Raw genomic sequence first — 27,075 nt, forward strand, 5'->3', positions numbered from 1 at the left:
CGGGGTGCATCCCTGGACTTGCAGCTGGAGCCAGAGGGATAGCATAGGCCTGAGAAATCCCCAGGGGCAGGGCCCCAAAGACAGCAGTCAGAAGCCAGATCCTGGGTTCTGAGCTCTCCATCTGTGAGAGACATGAGCAGGAAAGCTGACGCTGTCAGAGCCAAGGAGGCCTATGGGAAGGCAGATCCTTCCCCTGGCAAGCTGAGAGGTAGGGGTGGGAGTCTTGACCTGCTGTAGGGCAAGGGTGATAGACACCCTGAGCTTAAGTCCAAAATTGGATGGTCACATCACCTTGCCACTCTTAGCTTCCTCTTCCACAGATGCTCTCTGAGATCCTTTCTAAGTCTAACATGCTATGCTTGTCCGGGAAGATCAACTGCCTGCCCTCAGGAATGGGGCGACAAGGCTGTTCCACTGCCAAGAGGAGAAACCAGACCAAGCGGAAGGAAAATGGACAGTAGTTGTGCATTGCAGGCTGCCCCCAGGGGACAAGGAGGATCCGGGGCCGGAAAGGCCAGAGAAGGCCTCTGGGCAGGGTGCACCCAGGGGATGCCTTGGAGGGGAGGGATGCTTCTGATCAGCTGGGGAAGGCGCTTGGTGGAACTGAAGGAGCACTTGAGGGAAGTAAAACCAGCCCTCTCCACGTTAGCATCGGCTACCTGCACACAGCTGCACTCAACCGGCCCCACTACCTCTGGTCCCCACCGCCACCTCTAAGAAAAGTAACCCAACAGCTTGAAAGAAAGCAAACAGCTGCAGAGCAAGGAGCAAGCTTCCCACTCTTTCCCAGCCCAGGTGAACAGACCGCGAGTTTGTTGACAGAGAAAAAAGTCATCAATTTTTCATGAGCCAGTGAAGGCAACAGAATGTCTCGGGATGTCAACAGTTTCCAGGCAATGAAGACAAACCAAATACATAGTCCCCTCACCTGCAAAGGTGTTTCCTTTACAAGCATCAGCTTGGATGGGGAGCCGGGAGGAGATGGAGATGGAGGCAAGTGAAACCCCTTGGCAGCCACAACGGCTGATTCAGACGTTGGGGGTTTGTGGTTGTCTGCAGTGACCCCATTAGCAGATCTTGTCAGACAATGACTCAAGGCCAAGCCGGTCTTTGGGGAGGATTCAGGCACAAGAGCAAAGCGGGAGGGATCAGCTGGCGTGTCTTATTCATCCATTTATTCAACAAACATTTTTGAGCGCTCTTAGGATCAGTGCTCAGGCCCCGGGCCCAGTCTAGCTGGGGAGATGAGCAAGGAAACCACTTCCCCTCACCCTATGGATGAGAAAGCCAAGAGCCAGAGAGAGGAAGCAACTGTCTCAAAATCACAGGGCCACCTAGAGGCCGAGCTGTAATTGATCCCCCAGCCCAGGTTCTTTGCAGCTGTGCCCGGAATGAGGTTGGCACAGACACGGTCTCGTCCAGAATTAATGCTGCAAGCTTTCCAGAGCCCTTTAGCCTAAGTGTTCAGAAACCAAATCTAAAACCGAAAAGGAGATCATTAGAATCTCGTCGTGTGGTACATGACTGTTATTTTTAACTATCGAGGTGGTTCTAACCAAAACAGAAAGGATGGCCCTTTCCAGAGCACTTTGTCAGGCCTGGAGCTCCCAGGATGTCTCCTTGTGTTTGCGTTAACGTTTCCCAGTGAATGTCAACGGAGACTCGAGAATAAGTCAACACAGGTCCTCACAGTAAATGGCAAGGCTTCTTAGCAGAGTAAACCGTGTGCTTAGCCTGTCTTAAAAGAATCTTTGCTGAGTAAACAGAAGGAAGGCTTTACTTGAGAGTAAACAGAGCCAGGAGCTGTGGTGCGCCTGAGGACTGGAAGGCGACTCCTCTGGCACCGGCTGCTTCGCGGGGCCCTGGGAGGGAGCCGGCATTGGCCTTGCGTGAGGCAGAAGCTTCCTTGTAAGCCCTTCATGCTGGGAGGGGTGTGGGGTGTGGGGACCAGAGAAGTCATGGGACTTATTGATTGTCACACAGCCAGCTGAAGCAGAACCAGACTCTGAAAGGACCCTCAGAAAGGAGAATTTGGGAGTCCATCCATTTGCTTGGAGGCATCAAGGAACTTATGTCTTAACCTTCCCAGGACAATTTTTATACTTAAAGACCACTTCAAGGAAGTGAAGCCCTAATGAAGACAGAGGTGAGAAAATATTTTTCGTCCAAATAGGTGACAGAACTTTCTGTCTGCAAATATTAATGCTGATTCAATATTGCCCTTAGTGGTAGTGGCTAAGGAAACAAACCTTAATAGCTTCTGGTCCTTTGCCCACACCATAACTTCCTTGATGGCCTTGTTTACATGAGCTTCTCATTTTCCCAAGTAAAAAAACATTTGGGTCTGAAATCTTTGACCCGTAAACTTGTTAGTCTCAAAAACCCAAGTGCAACCACCGACTTAAAATCATCTCAAATAACTTTTCATACACACGCACACACACACACACACACGCACACACACATACACATACCAACCAACTTGAAACATTCCACTCTTTGTTTAATTTATGGATTCCTTTCCTCTTTCTTGAAAGGATATGAGAACATAGATCAAAGTACAAGTATGCCGTGAAGTCATTACAAGAGCCACAAAAAAAGAAAAAAAAAATTTTTTTAAATCAGTACCAAGCAAAGGATGAGGAAGCAAATCCATTATCCATTTAGGTCAATTTAATAGCTGAGATTGGGCATTAAGCCTGGTGCTGTTTCTCAGGCAGAGAAGAGAGCGTGATAAGTCACAGAGCTCTTGTTATTATAAAGGAGGCCTGGCTACCAATTCCCTGGAGGATACAAACTTTCTTCTGGTCCTAATTTTTTTTTCTTTTTTAATAAATTTATTTATTTTTGGCTGTGTGTTGGGTCTTCGTTGCTGCGTGTGAGCTTTCTCTAGTTGCAGTGAGCGGGGACTACTCTTCGTTGCAGTGTGCAGGCTTCTCATTGCGGTGGCTTCTCTTGTTGCAGAGCACGGGCTCTAGGCACATGAGCTTCAGTAGTTGTGGCATGCGGGCTCAGCAGTTGTGGCTCGCGGGCTCTAGAGTGCAGGCTCAGTAGTTGTGACGCACGGGCTTAGTTGCTCCGCGGCATGTGGGATCTTCCCAGACCAGGGCTCGAACCCGTGTCCCCTGCATTGGCAGGCGGATTCTTAACCACTGCACCACCAGGGAAGCCACTTCTGGTCCTAAATTTAAAAGAATTTTTCACACAAGACCTTATTTAGGAGACAGTAACAACACAACAGCCTCCATAAGTTTTATGGAAAAAGCAGAAGTGGTTTTCACGTGGCCGTTTCTTCCAGCAACCTTGGAGGAAAGCCAAGGGTACAGCAGCTTGCACAGCAGCTCAGTAAAGTTCTTCCTTGTTCTTAGACAAGAAATGAACTTAGCACATTTGAATTTTCCTCTTAATATGCTTAAGTAAATTACACAGGAGGCAAGACCATGTGAAAATGCACTTGGTTTCTTCCTGACTGGATCACTGGTGGGCACACAAACATGCCTTTCCTTTCAAATGTGTGGACTGCCTTGCTCACCCCTGGGCCGACAGCCCGCACCCCTACCTGCCTGCCTCACCACGCAGGGGCAGCACTGAGCAAGCATCTGGAAGAAAGAAACTTTCAAAAATTCCATTTGTAAGCAAAGCCATCCGACATGAATGCAATTCTACCAATCTACTAATTCCATTAATCCTGAAAATCCAGTATGTGGCTGTTTCCATGAAAATTTAAATGGTGTAAAAATAAAACAGCTGCTCCAATAGTAGGCATTTTTTCTCTGATGCTCTTTTTAATTTTTTAAATGTCAATCCATCGTATGAGATAGCAAAGAAATGCTAACATTTTTTGAACAGGAACTGTGCTAAGTGTTTTACATGTGCCATCTCATTGAATTCTACAATAATTCTATGAGGTAGATCTCATCATTAACCCCACCATGCATATGAAGAAACGGAGGCACAGAGAGGTTAGACAGTTCTCCTAAGGTCACACAGCCTTATTTAGTGGCAGAGTGGGATTTGAGTCAACCCAGGTAGTCTGACATCAGAGGCCTTAACCCTCTATCCCAAGAGACTGATGGGATCTCACCGATGGAAGACATATCTAGTCCACACTCATTCCGTAAACAGACTTATTGTCTTATTTATCCCAGCCTCTGCCTAATGCCCAGCAAAGTTTTTCCCTATTTTGAGCTAAAACGCTCTCAAAATTGGTCAGAGTTCTTCCCTCCATACCTCCTTGGAATAAAGTGAGCTTCTTTTTCATATGAAAGCCCCTCCAATTTTTGAAAAATTAATAATAATGTTCACTGTTGCTCCCCAACTCTCAAACAGCCCTACAGCAAGAACAGGGTCATTATTCCCCATTTACAAATATGTCCCATATTCCTGCTGGCTAATGAAAGTGCTGGATGCTCCTGACATTGAGGTTTCACAACAGATTAGTTGCTTCAATCCACTCACCAGCGTCAGAGACCACATTGCCATTACTAAACCGGACTTAAGAGTTATTAAAAGTAATGCATGGTCATGGACTTTTTAAATGCAAGCAATATGGAAAAGGATAAACTGAAATGGAAAAAAAAATCTCTCTCCTGCCCTGTCCAATCTCTCCTTTCAGAGGTAATCACTGTTGTTACTTTTGAATCCTTCCAGAAATTTTATTTACACATATAAACATATGCATGTGAATCTTTTGGGGTCATATTATGTATAATAGTCTGTCATTTGCCTTTTTCCCTTAACAAGGTGTCATAGATATCTTTCAATAGCAGCACTCCTGTTAATGGCTACATGAAAGGCTCCTCTCATGCACTTTTTTTCCCCCTCTTACAAATAATGCTTCAGTGAAATTGTACATGTATTTTTGGATGGATTCCTATAAGTGAAATTCCTGAGTGGAAGGTAAGGGCACTTTAAATTCTGAGAGATGGAAACCAATTACACTCCTTAAAAAGTTGTAGTCATTTTCACTGAAAGCAACGGTCCATCTTCCAAGTGTTGACAACATGGTTTATAATTCAACTGTTAAATCTTCCTTCAGTATCTGAAGACAGTTATTAATTGTCCTTTTTGTTTTGTTTTTAATTTTTATTTTATAGTTGATTTACAATGTTGTGTTAGTTTCAGGTGTACACAGTCATTCTTTCAAACAATGCTTATTATGCACCACCTACATGGCAGGCACTGCTGAGGAGGTGGGTTTGCCCTAAACCAGGAGTTCCCAACCCTACTCATCAAATTCCTCAGGAGAGCTAGTTAAAATGCAGACTCCCTGCCGCCTTCTGGGAGGTCCTGGTTCATCGACCTGTGGAGGGGCCCAGGAAGCTACTTAGTTATTGTTTGTTTCATTCGGGTATTTTGTTTTATTTCGTTTTGTTTAACAGCTTCCCAGATGACTCAGCTAATGATAAGCAGTCAAAAGTAGAACAAATCTTCCCGCTTCTTTCTCTGAGCAAAAAACCGCTTTCTGGAAACCAAGGTGCTGGGAACAGGCAGGATCCACTGCCCCCAATATAAAAGAACAGGGAGCTAACTCCATGATATTAATTAGTAATGTCCAAGCGCCGAAATCTATTGTTGCTCCCCACCCCTCAAAGAAACAGCATTATGGCAGGAACGGGCTCGTTATTCCCAATTTACAAATATGCCCCATCCCATTCCTGTTGGTTAATGATAGAGCAGGAATCTCCTGACCTAGAGGTTTCACAACAGATTAGTTGCCTTGATCCACTCACTGGCGCCCGCGACTGCGATGCCGCCGCCAAACCAGACTTAAAAACTTTTACTATCTGGATAGATGGTAACGGGCACGCGCAAAAGCCCCGAGGCGCGCTCGCCCCTAGCGGTCATTATGCCTCAGTGCAATTGAGGAGTTCGCTTCCCTTGGCCACACTCGGCTTCTAACCCCGCCTCCCGTCCCGCCCCTTCCTCCCATCGCGGACGTTGATTGGCGAGAGGCGCACTATAAGAACTTGAGCGCGCGTGTCCGAAGCCCAGGCATCAGTGCCAGTTTTGAGGAGCGTGATTTCTCCGGAATGTACGGCTGAGGAGAGCTGAGAACACTTCACCCGGTCGCCTGGTCTCAGTCTCCAAGTTTTCCTGCATATTCTCCCCTCATGCTAGGCGATGTAGACGTGATGGGGGAGATGACAGGTCACAATGTCCAGACGGAAGTTTGCGGGCTGTGGGGCGCCACTCCTTGCTTCTGCTGTCCTACCTGCTGAGAATTCCACGCTCATCAATAAGGCGTGGCTCTGGCATCACCTGGGGGAATGCCGGGACGCTCTCGTTTGAGTCCGCGGACCCGGGTCTTGCGGATTTAGGATTATGGAATGTGTAAAGCCAGACCGGGTACCAGCGTCTTGCGCCTTCAGTCCTCATGTGGGTCCGTGGGTTCCCATCTCAGGGCCTGAACACCTACATTTGTACCTGGCAACCTGGCAGGTGCGTACTAAGTGTGAATTGACTTAACGAGGCTTGTGGTAGGGGGCAGGCCTGCTGCAGTGGAAAGGGCATCCGCTAGTCCAGAGACTTGGGTTCCACTTCTGGCTTGGCCAGTCACTGCTGCTGAGCAAGGTCCTCCTTCTGTCTGGGCACTGATTACCTTCCGTGTGAAAGGAGAGGGTTTGGCTCTGATAAATATAATAGTAATGCCAACAATAAGCCAGGCGTTGTGATAAGTACTGGGGATGCAGGTGAGCAACACAGGCCTGATCCCCGAACTCAGTGCATGGAGCCAGGAAGATATTGAACAAACTGTCAAAAATGCACAATTACACATTTACTTTTAAGAAGTGGTATATAGGGAACTTAGGGCAGAGATTTAACATAGCCTGGGGTGGGCTTCCTGAGGCCAGGAGTAGAATTAACTGGGGTAGGTAGTAGATGACCCAGGGAGATGGGGGATATAGCCAAGTGCAAAGATCTGGAAGGTGAAAGACAGACATTTCTTACCTTAATTGGACATCATAATAACCCTCAAAGTATACAAGTAAGAGGAGTGGAAGTTTCAGTGAGTTAAATTGAGGAGAACTTGGAGGATTCTTTGGAAGCTCATAACTATTTGAGCAATCCTGTGAAACTATGTGATGGCCCCTGAGCCTGTGTCCTGACATTAGTGTTCCATAAGATAGCTGAATCTGACCTGAACAGTCCAGGTTCCATGATGCATGCTCTGTGGTGTCTGTGTTCTGACTTTGAGGAGCATCTCCTGGCTATTTCAGAACTAGAAACGTCAGTCTTCTCTTAAAAGCAGCCCGTCTATGTCAAGCTGAAGTGTCCAGCCTTGATTGCAAAGATAAGGAGATGAGAGAGAAGTGGCTTGCGAAGTGACAGAGAAAAAAATCAAGGGCTGGTCACTGTACCTTACGTAGCACGTGTATGGAGGGGACACCAGGTCTGGTAGAAGCAATTCTGATTTGAGACAACTGAGGTGGCAGGCCCTGCACTAGCTGTGTGAACTCGACAGAGCTCTCAAGCCCTCCAAACAATGGGGTCTTGATATATAAACAGGGCTAATCAAGTTATCCTGACATGTAAAGTTCAGAATGGGAGAATGTGTGAAAGTTACTTCTAAATTATAAAGTGCTACCCAACCAAAACAATGATCACCTGATCACACTGTTCCCTCAGAATTTTACTGTATATGCCCCTTCCAATTATGGGAGAGAAAGGATCTGACACATTTTATTTGAAGTTGTAGCAATATACCAAGTTGTCTTGTTGCATAAGTATTTTGAATTCTTTCAATTGGTTTTTCTTTTCCAAAAGGTGGTTTTAAAACTTCACATTTCACGTATGGATCTCTCCTTACCATTTTTAGCTGAGAAGAAAGAACAACAACAAAAAAACAATTAGGGTAAAACAGTCGATAGGCACTTCGGATTTTTTTTAAAACCTATCCCATTGTCCAACACATTCTGTGGACTTTTTAAAATAATTTTTTAAAATTTTTGTTTATTTTTGGCTGCGTTGGGTCTTTGTTGCTATCCGTGGGCTTTTCTCTAGTTGCGGCGAGCACAGGCTTCTCATTGCTGTGGCCTCTCTTGTTGCAGAGCACGGTCTCTAGGCACGTGGACTTCAGTCGTTGTGACACACGGGCTCAGTTGTGACTTGCAGGCTCTAGAGCACAGGCTCAGTAGTTGTGGCACAGGGGCTTAGTGGCTCCGTGACGTGAGATCTTCCTGGACCAGGGCTCGAACCCATGTCCCCTGCCTTGGCAGGCAGATTCTTAACCACTGCACCACCAGGGAAGCCCCTGAGAATTTTTTAAAAGTTTTCTTAGGTGGTTTGTCAATGAACATGTCTGTTCCCAAGATTCTTCAGAACATGAGGATTAGAGCCCATATACCTAATGCTGGCTTCCTGCTAATGCAGGATTATTAGAGGGGTGAGTGAGCTGGCCATGGACCTAGGTATGCTTTCAGTAGCCACAGATGTGAATCGAATTTTAAGAACAAGGAACTGTTTAAAAAGTAACAAGTATGCTTGGTGAACATCAGAAGTGTGAAACTAGTTCTAAGAAACCAAGCAGGTACGCAGCCCTCAAGTGTCATAGTAAAGAAACCATGATTGGGGCTTCCCTGGTGGCGCAGTGGTTGAGAATCTGCCTGCCAATGCAGGAGACATGGGTTCGAGCCCTGGAGGATCCCACATGCTGCGGAGCGGCTGGGCCCGTGAGCCACAACTACTGAGCCTGCGCGTTTGGAGCCTGTGTTTCGCAACGGGAGGGGCCGCGACGGTGGGAGGCCCGCGCACTTTGATGAGGAATGGCCCCCCGCTCGCCGCAGCTGGAGACGGCCCTCGCGCAGAAACGAAGACCCAATACAGCCAGAAATAAATAAATAAATAAATAAATAAGTTTATTAAAAAAAATAAAAAAAAAAGAAACCATGATTGGGCAGGATCGGCAGGGAGGGGGCTTGGGGAGCACAAGGTTGCACCTGGGATTCTGGAAACCAGGGATGCCAGCTGTGCTCCTTGGGCCTTATGCAGAAGGAAAATAATATTCGCATGCCAGCAAGCATTACGTTGTTCATTCTCTAACATGAAGTAGGTATGATTTCCATTTTGCAAAGCGGAAATTGAGGCTCAGAGAACTGAAAGGTGGGTGGAACTGGACAAGCTTTATTACTGATATCAAATGAATAAAAGACTGGCATTCCTACATGTGGATGTGGGTCCCCTAATTTGATTATCAGATCATTCTTTGGGAAGGTTTTTTAGCTGTATTAGATTTTTACTATATTAAAGGTTTCTTTTAAAAAGCTGGGCCATCCATTAGGCCATGTTAACATGAGTCTTGCTAGAGTGAACATTTGCGATTATATTGTTTGGCTAACTTAAATTTATAATATCCCAATTTACCACTAATTTTCAGCTGCTTTAGATGCTGTGCTTTCCTTTACCTTGTATTCTCTTTAACCCGTCCAAAAAACATTTCAGCTAAATTAAACGTGGGTGTTCCCTTCTTGAATACTAAATGTAAGGAACCCGTTATCTCAGAACTCTAGAGGATGTACTCTCAGCACTACAGAGAAGAAAGCTAAGGGGCAGGAGCATGGGGAGAGATGCAGTTAAAGTAGGCTTTGCAGTCATTGCCTGGCTTTAGTCCTTCCAGGCACTTACTACTTCGTAACCAAAGGCATGAAAACCTCTGAGCTTCTACTTACCCACCTGACATGGGGTCTTACCAGCATGGGATTATTGTACGCCTGAGATTAGCACAGTGGTGACCTTCATTTAGGTGAGCTATGGATGAGGAAAGTGAGGAAAAGTAGGCACTTACCACGTGGATGTAGATCACCTTTGTTTTATGACACATTCTTTAGTGCTCCGCAATGCCCTTTTCCATGTCTAAATTGTGTTCTCATTGTACCCCAGCCACCTCAGGCCCTAATTTACCCTACCTTATCTTTTTTATCAGATATGAATGCCTTAATCCCTTTAAAAATGTGAGCTTTACAAAAAGGGTAACTATATATATGTTATTTACTAAGACTTGCTTTTAAATCTCACCCTGTAAGAATTCCTCCATATCTGTAGTTTCCACCACTGATAACTGAGGGCCACTTATTTGACGGACCTTTGAGATTTTTATTTTTCAGCACTGCTTTAAACATTACCAGAGATGTATCTTGGATGTCCAATTTTACAAGATACACCAGCCACTTGCCCAAATGGCTATAGTAACATGTACAAATGGTCCTATACACTGGAGTGAGGGCAGTCGGGGCCAGAAAGTCCTGCTCAACTCCTCAGTCCCATGTCCCCATCTATTAATTGCAGATGTCCCAAGTGCCTGGCACCTAACATGCTCTGAATACACAAGAATCATCTGATATAAATCCAAGTTCTAGGGTGGCCCTGGCATTTTGAAAAGCAAACCAATTTCCACTTCACATCACCATTCAATCACCTCTCCCCGCAAAGCTACTTCATTTGTTAGTTTTTCAAAAATCTGAGGCCTGGATCACCCCCAACAGTGACTCTTATTCAGGTCTAGAGGACGGAGCCTGTAATCATGAAGTCATGCGGGTAGTCTGGACAAGGTGTCTGCTCTAACCTTTCTCCTCCTGCCTCTCCATGCAGTTCTCAATGCTGCACCCAGCTTCTTCTTCCAGGAAGAGACCACTGAAAGCAAAGTTCATCTTTACACAACACATCCCCAGAACTATCAGGAAGACAAACAGCAGCAAAGAACTCAGCTTTTTATTGAACGTGCTACTAAAGAGGTTTAGTCAAAAAGACCAAAGCCCATGTCATCATCAGACTCTTCAGATTCTTCTTTCTTTGCTTCCACTTTCTTCTCCTCAGCTAAAAACAAAACAAAAAATAGTCAGTTACCTCTCTAAAACTCCAAAGAGCTCCAAGCCCTTCAACTTTTGTGGTCAAAAATACCCTAGATTTCCCTCATCAAACTATGCCTCTGGTTATTTTGAAAACCTTAAAAAAAAAAAAAAAAAAAACTATGCCTCTGGTTTTAAGATTTCTATACATCATCTACTCTTAGCAAATGAAGAACAATTTTGCCTGTAATACTTCTAATCTCCACACTCTGATACCAAGTTTCCTACCTGGGGCAGCAGTGGTGGAGGGGGCAGGACCTCCTGCTGGTGTAGCACCAGGTGCTGGGGCAGGTCCACCTGCCCCCACATTGCAGATGAGGCTCCCGATGTTGACATTGGCCAAAGCCTGCAATACATATGCATATATAGGTAAATGCTTAGTCCTGTCCCTTTGTTCCAGCACCAAAATGCTGGCTTAACTTGCTAGGAGAAATTTCAAGCTTCCTTAAACACTCAAACCAGGATGCTTTCCACAGTTCATGTCTCCTCCTTAGAGTGAATTCAATTTTTTTATACTATGTAGTTCTATGACTTTTCCCAAGGGAATTCACTGAAGATGACTTACGAACAATGTGTCCAATCTTTCAAGTCTCAAAGTTGAAGGACACAAGATGAATAGTTAGAGGCTATCAGTTTCACTTGCCAGAGATTAAGTTACCTACACAATGGAAGGTAGCCAGTGCTAAGTTCCTTGGGTAGGAACCCGGTTTTCATTAGTCTTTTATATTCCAACACAGAGTAAGTGGTAAATAAAAGGCCATCACCATGCTGGCAGGATTTACTTGGAACAGCACAGGTGGTATTACCTCCTGGGTGACCCTTTTATGAAGGAATGACCTGGTTAATATATTTTCCTCATGATTTTAGAACAGAAGGGAAGAGAAAGCAGAGTCTGAGACCAAGAGAAAGAGACAAAGACACGACAAAGCAAAACTTTAATTCGCTCCCAGAGACAGAAATGTGAGGAAATTATTGCTCATACTTGGACAAGTCCCGTGGAATTCTGGCACTTCTGGAGTTTAGCATGAGCACCTGATTTACTGCTCTTCCAAAATTTGCTTCTCCAAATTATTGCCACCATCACCTTACCTTTGCAAACAAGCCTGGCCAGAAAGGTTCAACATTTACACCGGCTGCTTTAATGAGGGCATTGATCTTATCCTCCTAAAACAAATAAAAACGGCAATCCATCAGACAGCAAAGTTTAGCTTTCGTAAATGTCTCCGAAATACTGTAAATTGAAAGCAAATCACTCTTAACGTGGGTACAAAACTACGTTTACCCAGTTCAAATATTCTATCGGCATCGCATGTATGCTAATTTAAGACGACTCTTCCACTCTAAAGACAAAAAAAATTTAAAAAGCCTCTGCTCTTGTGTGCCAGGTACTTTGCACGGCCTCGAGTTCATCGCTGCCACTTCACAGGCTGGGACTTGCCCAAGTCAAGCAGCTATTTTAAGTTGTGAGGCAAGGCCAGAGGTGCAGCAGAGCCTCCACACCACGCAGCCAGGCCCCAGAGGGTCTTCTCAAGAGCAAGGAAGGAAATCACACCGAATGGAGGTATAAAGCGTCCTGGGGCATTTTCTAGCTGCGGATGAGGCTGCCCACGTGTTGCACAAATTACTCTAAATACAGGTTGTCAAAGCCCGAGCGCGCCGCCGCCAAGTGAAAGCCACTCCCCCCGGGGCGGGCACGTGGCCGAGGGCCCAGGCCGCCCTCACAGGGGACCACCCGATGGGCGCCCGTTCCCCTCCGTCGGGGTGTCGATGGCCGCGGCTCCGGCCAGAAGAGTCCGCCCCGGACGCCTGTGAGGGCGGGTAACCTGCGCCCCGCCACCGGCCCAGGCTCGCACTCACCGTGACCGTCACCTCATCGTCGTGCAGGATGAGGGCCGAGTAGATGCAGGCGAGCTCCGAGACGGAGGCCATGGTGCGGGAGAAGGCTAGGCAGGGTCTGCCGGGCGCGGTGCTAGTCGCCGGATGAAGTGAGGGCCTCACCCCAACGCGGCCTTAGCTTCCTCGGAAGGACCAAGCACCTTAGCGGAAGCTGAGGAAAAGGAAGTGCCCGCCTTCGCGCAGCCCCTTATACCTGCCACGCGGACCAATCGGCGCCCGAGCCTGCCGGAAGAGGCGGGACTAGAGCCTATCGCGACAACACACCAAAGACGCCTGCGCAAACACGTATCTCGCGCGTTTGCGGGTTCAGAAAGTTGCTAGGTGTTTGCAGACGCCAATTCCCGTGGCTTGGGTAGAAACTCAGAGCTTGTGAACAGTAAAAATATTTTTAGCAAAAAGTTACCTAGATAAATAGGTATCACTCCCACCTGCTGTAGCCCTGTGAGAGTGTTTAAGCAGGCAGTGACCTGCTGAAGAGCAGGAAATAGGTTTTAACCTGGAGGTCCCTGTGCTTAGCGCAGCTTCTCGGATAAAATACTAAGTGAATATAGGAGAAAATGAGAAACATGCAACGTTACTGTAGCAGAGGCACTTGAGCGCCTACTGTGACCCAGGCACTGAGCCACACTCTGCAAGGATTCACTTAATCCTCACCCAGCATAAGAGGTAAGTACTATTATCTCCATTTTGTGGGTAGCGAAACTAAGGTGTAGGCCCGGTAACTACACAAGATTCCGCAGTTACTACGAGGCCGAGCCTGGATTTGGAATCTAGGAACCTAAATTCAGTGCTTCCTTCTTGTGTGTGCAGAGAGGGATGGGTCTGGGGATTATGAGTAAATTTTGTCTTTTTTTTTTCCCCCAAAGCATAAAAGATATATTAGGAATATAAGGGAACTTTACACTTCAGCTTCATTTTTTTTTTTTAAATAAGGGACCCCGTGGTTGGATGTAAACGCCTTGAAACTGTACTTGTGATGTTAAAAGACCTCTTGATGTAACGGCTGTCTGGCTAGGTGCTGTATTGCCTTTTTTTTTTTTTTTTTTTTTTTTTTTTTTTTTTTTGCGGTACGCGGGCCTCTCACTGTTGTGGCCTCTCCCGTTGCGGAGCACAGGCTCCGGACGCGCAGGCTCAGCGGCCATGGCTCACGGGCCCAGCCGCTCTGCGGCATGTGGGATCTTCCCGGACCGGGGCACGAACCCGTGTCTCCTGCATCGGCAGGCGGACTCTCAACCACTGCGCCACCAGGGAAGCCCTGTATTGCCTTTTTGTGTCCTTTGAAGCTAATGAAACTGGTGTTGGGTTCATGCTGAGAGGTTTTCTTTAGAATTTTTTTTTAATTGAGGTATAATTGATATATTAGTTTCAGGTGTACAACATAATATTCGATATTTGTTTATATTGGGAAGTGATCATCATAGTAAGTCTAGTTAACATCCATCAATCATACATGGAGAACAAATTTATTTGTGTGTGATGAGGTCTACTCTGTAAGCAACTTTTCAGCGTGTGGTACATTATTAACAGTAGTCACCATGCTGTACCTTACATCCCCATGACTTATTTATTTTATAACTGGAAATTTGTAGCTTTGATCCCCCTTCACCAGTTTCACTCAGCCCCGCATCCCCACCTCGGGCATCCACAAATCTGTTTCCTGTATCTATGAGCTTCTTTTTGTTTTTTTTTTTGTTTTTTGTCTGTTTGTTTAGATTCCACATATAATGAGGTCATACGGTATTTGCCTTTCTCTGACTTATTTCACTTAGCATAACACTCGCAAGTTCCACCTATGTTGTCTCAAATGGCAAGAGTTTATTCTTTTTTTGCTGAGTAGTATTCCATCTCATTTTCTTTATCCATTCATTCGTTGGTGGACGCTTAGGTAGTTTCCATGCATTGGAGATTGTAAATTATGCTGCAGTGAACATGGGAGTGCAGGTATCTTTTCAAGTTAGTGTTTTTCGTTGTCTTCTAGTAAATACTCAGAAGTAGAATTTCTGGATTTTTTTCCCCCCATGGATCAAGCTCATGTTTAATAGCATCGATGTGTAGCGGGGACACAAGGTTGAGTGATGGAACCCTGCCCTAGGGGCTCACAGTCCATCCAGAGCCACAAGTCTTACAGCACTGGGCGTGAGTGCTGAAGCAGCCAAGTGCACGAGTGGGCATGGAGGCAGGACTGCTGAAGAGCAGAAGGGAGTGCAGCGCGGGCCCAAACAATAGCTGCTAATGCAGCAGGCAAGTGCCTGGAAGGGAGCCCAGACTGGCGAGGAGGCCCCACACCCCACCCTCCTGCATCGAAGCTGTCCCAGTGGGCCAGGGCTGCTGGTAAGCCCGTACGTAGGGAAGTACCCCTCTCTGCCAAGACACCCTCCCACTTACACTGAATAGTGAGAGCAGCTGCTTCCTCCATGCAGCCTTCCTTAACTTCCAGTCCAGAGGACAGGGGACCCAGGGAGCAGAGACTGGGGCGGGGGTCAAAGCAGACACTACAGGAGTTACGTCCAAAAGGGCTGGCATGGCGGACCCAGTCCAGTCCCAGCCAGCACCGAAGGGGGTGGGTTTGTGGGGGAGAGTTACATGGACTGTACAAACTTGATGGGGACTGATCTGTGCAGCTCTTTGCAACTAGCGGGAACAGGCCAAGTGAGAAGGCGCTCCCCAACAAGGTGTAGAGATGCAGCCAGAGAGCCCAGTGGGAGGCAGCCTCTGGGCCACTGAGGGAGTCGGAGAATGAGGGGCACAGGGCAGAGGCCATTGTCCTGCTGTGCCCTCGGGTGGCGGTTTAAGAGGAGCTGTTTGTGCCCAGACACGGTAAACCCCAACAAACAAGTGCATCTCCTGCCCAGCAGTGGGGCAAGTGGATGGGGCACTACCTGGTACACTATATCTAGAGTTGGCTGGCAATGCCACACTGTCCTGACAGGGAGCCATGGGGTTCCATGGCCACGCAGGCCGCTTCATGACAAGGGGGCACTGCCACACCTGCCCGGGCCGTGTTCGGAATCCAGCGCTGTGGGTTGGGGCGTGGGACAGATTATAGTAGTTTTAATTTTCGAAGGAACCTCCGTACTGTTTTCCGTAGCCCCTGCACCAATTTACATTCCCACCAATAGTGCGTAAGGGTTCCCTTTCTCCACCTCTTCACCAACACTTGTTAGCTCTTGTTGATGATAGCCATTCTTAACAGGTGGGAGGTGATAGCTCATTGTGGTTTAAGTTTGTGTTTCCCTGATTATTAGTGATGTTGAGCACCTTTTCAAGTACCTGTTGCCCATCTGTATGTCTTATTTGAAAAAATATCTATTCAGATCTGCCTGTTTTTTTAATTTGATTGTTTGTTTTTTTGTTATTGAGTTGTATGAGTTTTTTGTTTGTTTGTTTGTTTGTTTGTTTTGCGGTACGCGGGCCTCTCACTGTTGTGGCCTCTCCCGTCGCGGAGCGCAGGCTCCGGACGCGCAGGCTCAGCGGCCATGGCTCACCAGCCCAGCCGCTCCACGGCATGTGGGGTCTTCCCGGACCGGGGCACGAACCCGTGTCCCCTGCATTGGCAGGCGGACTCTCAACCACTGCGCCACCAGGGAAGCCCTAGAGTATTTTTAATTTCATTTATTGTGTTGTTTATCGTTGCTTGTTTCATCTTTAGTTCTTCTAGGTCCTTGTTAAATGTTTCTTGCATTTTCTCTATTCTATTTCCAAGATTTTGGATCATCTTTACTATCATTATTCTGAATTCTTTTTCAGGTAGGCTGCCTATTTCCTCTTCATTTGTTAGGTCTGGTGGGTTTTTACCTTGCTCCTTCATCTGCTGTGTGTTTTTCTGTCTTCACATTTTGCTTATCTTACTGTGTTTGGGGTCTCCTTTTTACAGGCTGCAGATTCGTAATCCCTGTTGTTTTTGGTGTCTGTCCCCAGTGGCTAAAGTTGGTTCAGTGGGTTGTGTAGGCTTCCTGGTGGAGGGGACTAGTGCCTGTGTTCTGGTGGATGAGGCTGGATCTTGTCTTTCTGGTGGGCAGGTCCACGTCTGGTGGTGTGTTTTGGGGTGTCTGTGGACTTATGATTTTAGGCAGCCTCTCTGCTAATGGTTGGGGTTGTGTTCCTGTCTTGCTAGTTGTTTGGCATAGGGTGTCCAGCACTGTAGCTTACTGGTCGTTGAGTGAAGCTGGGTGTTGGTGTTGAGATGGAGATCTCTGGGAGATTTTCGCCGTTTGATATTACATGGAACTGGGAGGTCTTCTGTGGACCAGTGTCCTGAAGTTGGCTCTCCCACCTGAGAGGCACAGCACTGACTCCTGGCTGCAGCACCAAGAGCCTTTCATCCACACGGCTCAGAATAAAAGGGAGAAAAAGAAGAAAGAAAGAAAGAAAGAAAGAAAGAAAGAAAGGGAGGGAAGGAAGGAGGGAGGGAGGGAGAAAGGAAAGAAAGAAAGAGCGAAAGAGGATAAAATAAAATAAAGTTATTAAAATAAAAAATAATTATTAAGAAAAAAATTTTTAAAAAGAAAAAAAAACATGGACAGATAGACCCCTAGGACAAATGGTGAAAGCAAAGCTATACAGACAAAATCTCACACAGAAGCATACACATACACACTCACAAAAAGAGGAAAAGGGGGAAAAAATAATAAATCTTGCTCTCAAAGTCCACCTCCTCAATTTGGGATGATTCGTTGTCTATTCATGTATTCCACAGATGCAGGGTACATCAAGTTGATTGTGGAACTTTAATCCGCTGCTTCTGAGGCTGCTGGGAGAGATTTCCCTTTCTCTTCTTTGTTTGCACAGCTCCCGGGGCTCAGCTTTGGATTTGGCCCCGCCTCTGCGTGTAGGTCGCCAGAGGGCGTCTGCTCACTCAGGCCGGGTGGAGGGAGGGGTGCGGATGCGGGGCGAGCCTGCGGTGGTAGAGGGCGTTGCACCAGCCTGAGGCGCGCTGTGCGTTCTCCCAGGGACATTGTCCCTGTATCATGAGACCCTGGCAGTGGCTGCACAGGCTCCCCGGAAGGGAGGTGTGGATAGTGACCTGTGCTCGCACACAGACTTCTTGGTGGCGGCAGCAGCAGCCTTATCGTCTCATGCCATGCCCGTCTCTGGTGTCCATGCTGATAGCTGCGGCTCACGCCCGTCTCAGGAGCTCCTTGAAGCAGTGCTCTTAATCCCCTCTCCTCGAGCACCAGGAGACAAAGAGGGAAGAAAAAGTCTCTTGCCTCCTCGGCAGGTCCAGACATTTCCCCGGACTCCCTCCCAGCTAGCCGTGGTGCACTAACCCCTTCAGGCTGTGTTCACGCTGCCAACCCCAGTCCTCTCCCTGCATCAGACCTCCGAAGCCCGAGCCTCAGCTCCCAGACCCTGCCCGCCCCGGCGGCTGAGCATACAAACCTCTCTGGCTGGTGAGTGCTGGTTGGCACCGACCCTCTGTGTGGGAATCTCTCCACTTTGCCCTCCGCACCCCTGTTGCTGCGCTCTCCTCCGCGGCTCCAAAGTTTCCCCCTCCACCACCCGCAGTCTCCACCCGCAAAGGGGCTTCCTAGTGTGTGGAAACCTTTCCTCCTTCACGGCTCCCTCCCACTGGTGCAGGTCCCGTCCCTATTCTTTTGTCTGTGTTTATTTTTTTTTTGTTTTGCCCTACCCAGGTACGTGGGGAGTTTCTTGCCTTTTGGGAGGTCTGAGGTCTTCTGCCAGCGTTCAGTAGGTGTTCTTTAGGAGTTGTTCCACGTGTAGATGTATTTCTGGTGTATCTGTGGGGAGGAAGGTGATCTCTGCGTTTTACCCTTCCGCCATCTTCCCCTATCTCCTCTTGTAACATTCTTTATTTTAAAGTTTATTTTTATATGATATGAGTATTGCTACTCCAGCTTTCTTTTGATTTCCATTTGCATGGAATATCTTTTTCCACCCCCTCACTTTCAGTCTGTATGTGTCCCTAGGTCTGAAGTGGGTCTCTTGTAGACAGCATATATATGGGTCTTGTTTTTTTTTTTTTTTTTTGCAGTTCTCGGGCCTCTCACTGATGTGGCCCCTCCCGCTGCGGAGCACAGGCTCCGGACGCGCAGGCTCAGCGGCCATGGCTCACGGGCCCAGCCGCTCCGCGGCACGTGGGATCCTCCCGGACCGGGGCATGAACCCGCGTCCCCTGCATCGGCAGGCGGACTCCCAACCACTGCGCCACCAGGGAAGCCGTTTTTTTTTTTTTTTTTTTAAGTATCACAAATGAGGTCTTTTATTTGTCACCATTAAAAGTTTGATTTTTAAACAGATTCCTGGACTGGTGGCTCATATCCATGAGCTCGTTCAACTTTAGCACCTGTCTCGTCCCCAGTAGCTTTTCCAGAACCACTACCTTCACCATGTAACTCCATGAGTTTTCCCAATTCAAACTTGGGCTTCTTCAGCATTTTTACTTTTCTAACAAAGACATCATGGAGTGGATAAATAGACTGGCAGGCCTTTTCTATGTCTTTTCCAATGCCGTCTGGAATCAATTTATTGACCACCTCTTTCAAGTCATTTGTCTGCACCTCTCGGGTCATGATTTCCATCATCTTCTTACGGATCTGGCGGACCTGCTGGTGCTGGGCATAAGAGGTCTTCCGAATCTGATTGTTGTGTTTTTTAGTAAAACCCACACAGAAGAGACGAAGCAAATAACCATCGGTAGTCTTGACATCAACGTGAGCTTCAATCATGGTCTGCCATTTTTTGACCATGGAGCACATTTTGTCACAGGTAAGATCCATGCCATGGAAATTAGTCAGGCAGTCTTTGCCCTGAACGTCCTCAGTAATAAGCTTGAATTTTCTAAATGCAACTTCATCATTCTGCAGATCAGCAAGGCTCACTTCAAACACACGACCCTTGAGGCCATCAGATGCAATTTTGGTTCCTTGAGTTCTCGTGACTAGTGTTTTCCCAATATTTCTTATATTGAACATAAGTGGTGCTTTCACATCATACCAATCTTTCTTAGAAAATGCGTCAACCACTTTCTTCTTGGCTCCCTTTTTACCGCCTTTCGTAAGGCGCTTGTTCTTTCCGACCGCCATGGTCTGGGTCTTGTTTTTGTATCCATTCAGCAAGCCTGTGTCTTTTGGTTGGAGCATTTAATCCATTCACATTTAAGGTAATTATCGATATGTATGTTCCTATGACCATTTTCTTAATTGTTTTGGGTTTGGTTTTGTAGGTCCTTTTCTTCTCTTGTGTTTCCCACTTAGAGAAGTTCCTTTAGCATTTGTTGTAGAGCTGGTTTGGTGGTGCTGAAATCTCTTAGCTTTTGCTTGTCTGTAAAGCTTTTGATTTCTCCATTGAATGTGAATGAGATCCTTGCCGGGTAATCTTGGTTGTAGGTTCTTCCCTTTCTTCACTTTAAATATATCATGCCACTCCCTTCTGGCTTGTAGAGTTTCTGCTGAGAAATCAACTGTTAACCTTATGGGAGTTCCCTTGTATATTATTTGTCGTTTTTCCCTTGTTGCTTTCAGTAATTTTTCTTTGTCTTTAATTTTTGTCCATTTGATTACTGTGTGTCTCAGCGTGTTTCTCCTTGGGTTTATCCTGCCTGGAACTCTGCGCTTCCTGGACTTGGGTGGCTATTTCCTTTCCCATGTTAGGGAAGTTTTCGACTATTATCTCTTCAAATATTTTCTCAGGTCCTTTTTCTGTCTCTTCTCCTTCTGGGACCCGTATAATGCGAATGTTGTTGCGTTTAATGTTGTCCCAGAGGTCTCTTAGGCTGTCTTCATTTCTTTTCATTCTTTTTTCTTTATTCTGTTCCACAGCAGCGAATTCCACCGTTCTGTCTTCCAGGTCACTTATCCGTTCTTCTGCCTCAGTTATTCTGCTATTGATTCCTTCTAGTGTATTTTTCATTTCAGTTATTGTATTTTCATCTCTGTTTGTTTGTTCTTTAACTCTTCTGGGTGTTTGTTCTTTAATTCTTCTAGGTCTTTGTTAAACATTTCTTGCATCTTCTTGATCTTTGCCTCCATTCTTTTTCCAAGGTCCTGGATCATCTTCACTATCATTATTCTGAATTCTTTTTCTGGAATGTTACCTATCTCCACTTCATTTAGTTGTTTTTCTGGGGTTTTATCTTGTTCCTTCATCTGGTACAAAGTCCTCTGCCTTTTCACTTTGTCTGTTTTTCTGTGAATGTGCTTTTCCTTCTACAGGCTGTAGAATTGTAGTTCTTCTTGCTTCTGCTGTCTGTCCTCTCTTTCTCTTTCTGAGTTACTTCACTTAGTATGATAATCTCTAGTTGCATCATATTGCTACCAGTGGCATTGTTTCTTTCTTTTTTATGGCTGAGTAATATTCCATTGTGTATATGTACTACATCTTCTTTATCCATTCATCTGTTGATGGACATTTAGATTGTTTCCATGCCTTGGCTATTGTGAATAGTGCTGCTATGAACATAGGGGTGCATGTATCTTTTTTTTTCTTTTAATCAAAGGGAGAAGTTATTTTTTTCTTAAATATATATTTTATTTATTTTAGTACATTACAGTTGCCATTCTTTTTGATGCTCTAATTATCTTGTTTCTGACTGGTGGGAACCATTTCCAGTTGTCTCTTTTTGTTTTGTTTTGTTTTGTTTTTTGCAGTATGCGGGCCTCTCACTGTTGTGGCCTCTCCCGTTGCGGAGCACAGGCTCCGGACGCGCAGGCTCAGCGGCCATGGCTCATGGGCCCAGCTGCTCCGCAGCATGTGAGATCTTCCCGGACCAGGGCATGAACCTGTGTCCCCTGCATCGGCAGGCGGACTCTCAACCACTGCGCCACCAGGGAAGCCCTCCAGTTGTCTCTTGAGTCTTCTAATATCCCAATAGTCTCTAATAGCTTCTTTGACTTCTGATATTCTCTCTTTTTCAAAAAAATATTTATTTACTTATTTATTTATTTATTTTTGGCTGCATCGGATCTTTGTTGCATGGGATCTTCACTGCAGCATGGGGGATCTTTCATTGCAGCACACGGGCTTCTCTCTAGTTGTGGCATGTGGGCTCAGTAGTTGTGATGTGCAGGCTTCAGAGCACATGGGCTCTGTAGTTGCGCCACGCAGGCTCTCTAGTTGTGGCTTGTTGTGCTCAGTAGTTTCGGTGCGTATGGTCTTAGTTGCTCCGTGGCGTGTGGGCTCTTAGTTCCCCAAGCAGGGATTGAACCCATGTCCCCTGCATTAGAAGGTGGGTTCTTAAGCACTGGACTACCGGGGAAGTCCCAGGGTGCATGTATCTTTTTGAATTACAGTTTTGTCTGGATATATGCCCAGGAGTGGCATTGATGGATCATATGGTAATTCTATTTTTAGTTTTCTGAGGAACTTTCATACTGTTTTCTGTAGTGGCTGCACCAGCTTACATTCCCACAGGCAGTGTAGGAGGGTTACCTTTGCTCCACATCCACATCCAGCATTTGTTATTTGTAGACTTTCTAATGATGGTCATTCTGACCATGTGATGTGGTACCTTATTGTAATTTTGATATGCGTTTCTGTAATAATTAGCAATGTTGAACTTCTTTTCATGTGCCTATTGGCCATCTGTGTAACAAATACTTTTTTAATATATATATGGATTTATTTTATTTAATTATTTTTGGCTGCGTTGGGTCTTCATTGCTGCGCATGGGCTTTCTCTAGTTGCGGCAAGCGGGGTCTACTCTTTTGTTGCGCTGCATGGGCTTCTCATTGCGGTGGCTTCCCTTATTGCGGAGCACGGGCTCTAGGCACGCAGGCTTTAGTAGTTGTGGCGCACCGGCTCAGTAGTTGTGGCTCGCGGGATCTAGAGCGCAGGCTGAGTAGTTGTAGTGCACGGGCTTAGTTGGGATCCTCCCAGACCAGGGCTCAAACCCGTGTCCCTTGCATTGGCAGGCGGATTCTTAACCACTGCCCCACCAGGGAAGTACCTAAGAAATACTTTTTGAATTAAATTAATATTTTGTTCCACAAGTTGTTTTATAACCGTAGTAACAAAACCTGAACCTTAGAGTGCGAGAAAGGTAAATTATAGGCTCGTCTCAGTTATGAATGTAAACGCATTCCAAAATAAAATATTAATGTCAGTTATATCTCAATTAAACTGGGGGGAACAAAGCCAAAACAGTTAATGAACTGAATCTGTACTGTATGTAAAAATATGGTATATCATTACTAAACAGGATAGTTCAACATAATGAAGTCTATTAAAAATAATTCATTAACAAATTAAAGAGGAAAATCTACATGAACTTCTTATAGACTCAGAAAAATCACTTGATAAAATTAAGTAACTATTCCCATGGATCGTAGAAAGCTGGGATAGAAGGTAACTTCCATATCCTAAGGTATCTACCAAAAATGTACAGCAAACATCATACTTAATGATGAAACTTTAGAAACAAACTCCTTAAAATCAGGAACAAAAAATGATGCCTGCTTTCCCTGCTTCTGTTCCAATTACTATTTTAGAGTTTAGCCATCTCTGTAAGATAAGGTATTAAAATTGGAAAGTCGTAAACTTCATTATTCATAGATGATATGATTGTTTACCGAGAAGTTCCAAGAGGTTCAATAGACAAACAGTTCAGATTAATAAGTAGTTTGGCAAGGTTACTAGATTCAAGATTAATATACAAAACTCAGCAGCATTCCTGTACTCAGCAGAAGTCAGTTAGAAGATGCAATATTTAAAAATATACCTCATACAATAGTAATTAAAGTCATGGTTTCTAGGAATAAATCTAACAAGATGTGGATGACCATCATTTTAAAAGTCATAAAATTTTATGGAACAACATCAAAGGTAAACTAAAAAGAGTGATATATTCACAGATGGAAGGATCTTTTTTTTTTTAAATTATTTATTTTTGGCTGCATTGGGTCCTGGTTGCTGTGCGCAGGTTTTCTCTAGTTTCTGCGAGTGGGGGCTACTCTTTGTTGTGGTGCACGTGTTTCTCGTTGTGGTGGCTTCTCGTTGCGGAGCATGGTCTCTAGGCGTGAGGGATTCAGTAGTTGTGGCTCGCGGGCTTTATAGTACAGGCTCAGTAGTTGTGGTGCATGGCATAGTTGCTCCGTGGCATGTGAGATCTTCCCAGACCAGGGCTCAAACCCGTGTCCCCTGCATTAGCAGGAGGATTCTTAACCACTGTGCCACCAGGGAAGTCTGGAAGGATCTTAAAGTGGGTAATTCTCTCCAAATTGTGTAATTTCAGTCAAAATTCCATTATGCTTTTCAGTGGAATTTGACAAATTGACCTTTAATTTTAATGGAAGAATCAAAGGCCATTAATAACTTTCTAAGTTATAAGGGAGGATTAACTTTAATGTAAGTTTCACTGAGGGCACAAACTGGTTTACTGCTGCATTTCTTATTCCTAAAACAGTGCCTGGCACGTAGGAGGTACTCAAATAAATACATATGGAATGAATTAAAAGTGTTATTGACATACAAATAAACAGACCATCAGAACAGAGAACCCAGACGTACACTCTATTTGTAAGAGAACTTGGTAAGGTCAGAGGTATGGCTTTATAAATCGGAAAGAGGTGGTTAGGGGGAAGAGTACCTTTTCAAAAACCAGCAGTGGGACAACTAGTTTTCTATCTGTATGGGAGTGGGGAAAGAATGTTTTTAATTCCCTCCTCATACCGTACATAATGTGAAAAGCAAAACTATAAAATTTTAGAGGAAAACATAGGAGTTTTTCTGTGATATCAATGGATGAAATTTTTCATTAGGCACAGAACAGAAAGGAAAAGATTGATGTGTTTGATAACATTAAAATTGAAAACTATTTGGTTGGCCAAAAGGTTCATTAGTTTTTTTCCGTAAGATGGCTCTAGTAGCACTTAGTTGTCTTTAACTTCATTCAAAACAATTTTGTTAGATTGTATGTGACAGTTGAAATATCAGCATGCATTTAAAAAAAGATTTACCAAAATTGGTGAATTTTTGTATAGTCATTTTAATATTGAAGATGGAATAAAAAAGCAACATTTTTGGCATATTATGCTTTATTATTTCAAGAAAGCTAAAAACACAACTGAAATGCAAAAAAAGATTTGTGCAGTGTATGGAGAAGGTGCTGTGACTGACCGAACACGTTAAAAGTGGTTTGCGAAGTTTTATGCTGGAGATTTCTCACTGGATAAAGTTCTTGGTGGAAATGAAAAATGTGTCTTTTATTTTTACTTGAAAACCGAAGGCACTTTTTGGCCAACCCAATAAAAGCCAAAAGTCTGAAAAAACCAAGTCTGAAAAACTGTCACAGCCAAGAAGAGCCTAAGGAAACACAATGACTAAATGTAACATGGTTTCCTGCATGGAATTTTGGGAAAGACAAAAGATATTAGGTAAAAACTAAGGAAATCTAAATACAATATGGACTTTAGTTAATATATCAATATTGGTTTATTAATTGTAACAAATATATCATATTGGTGTGTTAAAAAATAGGGGCAGCTTGTCAATCAGTGGGGCTTAACCACTGGTTGTGGCCAGGGAAAGAAACAGAGAGCCCTGCCAAAATCACTGCCATCCCAGAGTGACTGAGCGTGCTCAAGGCTGCTCCATCTAAGAGCAACATTAGATGTTTCGCAATGTGGGGAGAAAACAGACTTCACTAAACTCATCAAGCCAATCACTAAACAAGTAAGCAAAAAGCCAGAGAACCAATACCTAGTCTTGCTATATTACCTAAAATGTCTAGTTTCCAAAGGGAAAAAAAAGAATGCAAGACATACAAAGAAAGGAAAACCTACATGTTTGGGGAAATAGCAGGCAACAAAAACTGCCAATGAGAACAATCGCATATTAGATTTAATAAAGACCTTAAAGTAGCCATTATAAATATGTTCAAAGAACCAAAGGAAACCATGCTTAAAGAAACAAAGGAAGAAGTGTTGACAGTGTCTCATCAAATAGAGAATATAAAGAGATTGTTAAAATTAATGACTTTTTCAATAAACTTCAAAATTTTTTCAATAAAGATATCATTAAAAAGAAAAAAAGTAGGGACACCTAGCTGTGAGATATGTGGGAACTCTATACTATCCTCACAATTATTCTGTAAGTCTTAAACTTTTCTAAAAATTAAGTTTTCATTTATTTATTTATTTGGCTGCACTGGGTCTTAGTTGCGGCATGTAGGATCTTTGTCGCAGCATGCTGGCTCTTAGTTGCAGCATGCGGGATCTAGTTCCCCGACCAGGGATTGAACGTGGGCCCCCTACATTGGGAGAGTGGAGGGAAGTCCACCAGGGAAGTCTCTTACGTTTTTTTTAAAAAAATACTGTAACCAAAGTGGGAAAAGAAAGTCAGATTGGGAGAAGATATGAGGCCCATAGTACCCAAAGGATATATAAAGTTCTACAAACCAATAAGAAAAGACTAAAAACTAGTCCTGTTTTGTAAAACATCAAAAATTATCAGGTAAAATTGACTAGGGCTAAGAAATTTTTAGTTAAACTATAAAAATGAGTCAGTCATTAACAAAGTAGTTAACAGCTTTGATGTCAGACTTGGGTTTAAAAATCAGCTCCATCATTTATGACTTTGGGGGGTCCTTGAGCAGGTCATTAACTCTTTCCATCTATTTCTTCACCTGTAAATGATAAATAACACCTTTACAGGGCATCAGAGACTGAGCACCCAATTAACCACAGCTATTCTTCATGACTATTTAAGAGAACTATTTAAGCAAAACATCAACTGCCCCTGCATTTCCCTTTATTTTGTGTAGTTCAGGGGCTTACTAGATTCAACATACTGTTCAGACAAATTCTACTACCCCACGTTCCCGTATCATAGTAAAAACTTCCTGTTAAGATATATTTCACAGGAATTCCCTGGCAGTCCAGTGGTTAGGACTCCACACTTCTGCTGGGGACCCGGGTTTGATTCCTGGTCAGGGAACTGAGATCCCAAAAGCCACATGGTATGACCAAAAAAAAAAAGTATTTCAAAAGACTAAGCAATAGGATATTTAAAAAAAATAAAAATAGTCAAGAAATAGAAAGATGAAATACAGTAGCATCTATTGAGAGAGGTGCTCTGAAGCATTCTAGAAACACACCTATGACACTGCTTACTACTATACTATAAGTGACAAGAAAGTAGATTTTGTCTTTTTCCTTAACCTTTGAATCTGCGTTTGGCTAGGAGTAATATCATGCCTTCACTATTAATAAAAAACAGGTAAACTATAATTTTAGTAATAAAAAGGTTCAGCCTCAAAAAAAAAAAAAAACTAGCTTCAAGAAAAATGTATGTTCACCCAGATAAGAATGGATATTTCGTCATGATGTTCAATAGTACTTCTAAATATGTTGTCCCCAAACCTTGTTTTTTGTTGAAATG

The 27,075-nt window shown here is 44.5% G+C and overlaps 2 protein-coding genes and 1 long non-coding RNA gene across 3 annotated transcripts in view; 1 reads left to right on the plus strand and 2 right to left on the minus strand.

Annotated features, from left to right (window-relative positions):
• Window positions 1-10,686: 10,686 nt before the first annotated feature.
• On the minus strand, window positions 10,687-12,896 carry RPLP1 (ribosomal protein lateral stalk subunit P1). The gene is made up of 4 exons (XM_060095200.1): window positions 12,702-12,896; window positions 11,934-12,008; window positions 11,073-11,190; window positions 10,687-10,812 (listed from the first exon to the last, which is right to left on the minus strand). Exons 1-4 carry the CDS (start codon window positions 12,771-12,773, stop codon window positions 10,733-10,735), a joined length of 345 nt encoding a protein of 114 aa, XP_059951183.1. The 5' UTR covers window positions 12,774-12,896; the 3' UTR covers window positions 10,687-10,732.
• A 131-nt stretch (window positions 12,897-13,027) lies between these two features.
• Window positions 13,028-27,075, plus strand: part of LOC132488657 (uncharacterized) — a 30,879-nt gene continuing 16,831 nt past the window's right edge. The window contains exon 1 of the long non-coding RNA XR_009531795.1: window positions 13,028-13,406. This is a non-coding gene — a long non-coding RNA (uncharacterized LOC132488657). The remainder of the gene's footprint in view (window positions 13,407-27,075) is intronic.
• Window positions 18,933-19,783, minus strand: LOC132487500 (small ribosomal subunit protein eS1-like). Its single transcript, XM_060095202.1, has one exon. It carries the CDS (start codon window positions 19,781-19,783, stop codon window positions 18,989-18,991), a length of 795 nt encoding a protein of 264 aa, XP_059951185.1. The 3' UTR covers window positions 18,933-18,988.

This window comes from Mesoplodon densirostris, chromosome 4 (genome assembly GCF_025265405.1).
Source record: "Mesoplodon densirostris isolate mMesDen1 chromosome 4, mMesDen1 primary haplotype, whole genome shotgun sequence".
NCBI lineage: Eukaryota > Metazoa > Chordata > Mammalia > Artiodactyla > Ziphiidae > Mesoplodon > Mesoplodon densirostris.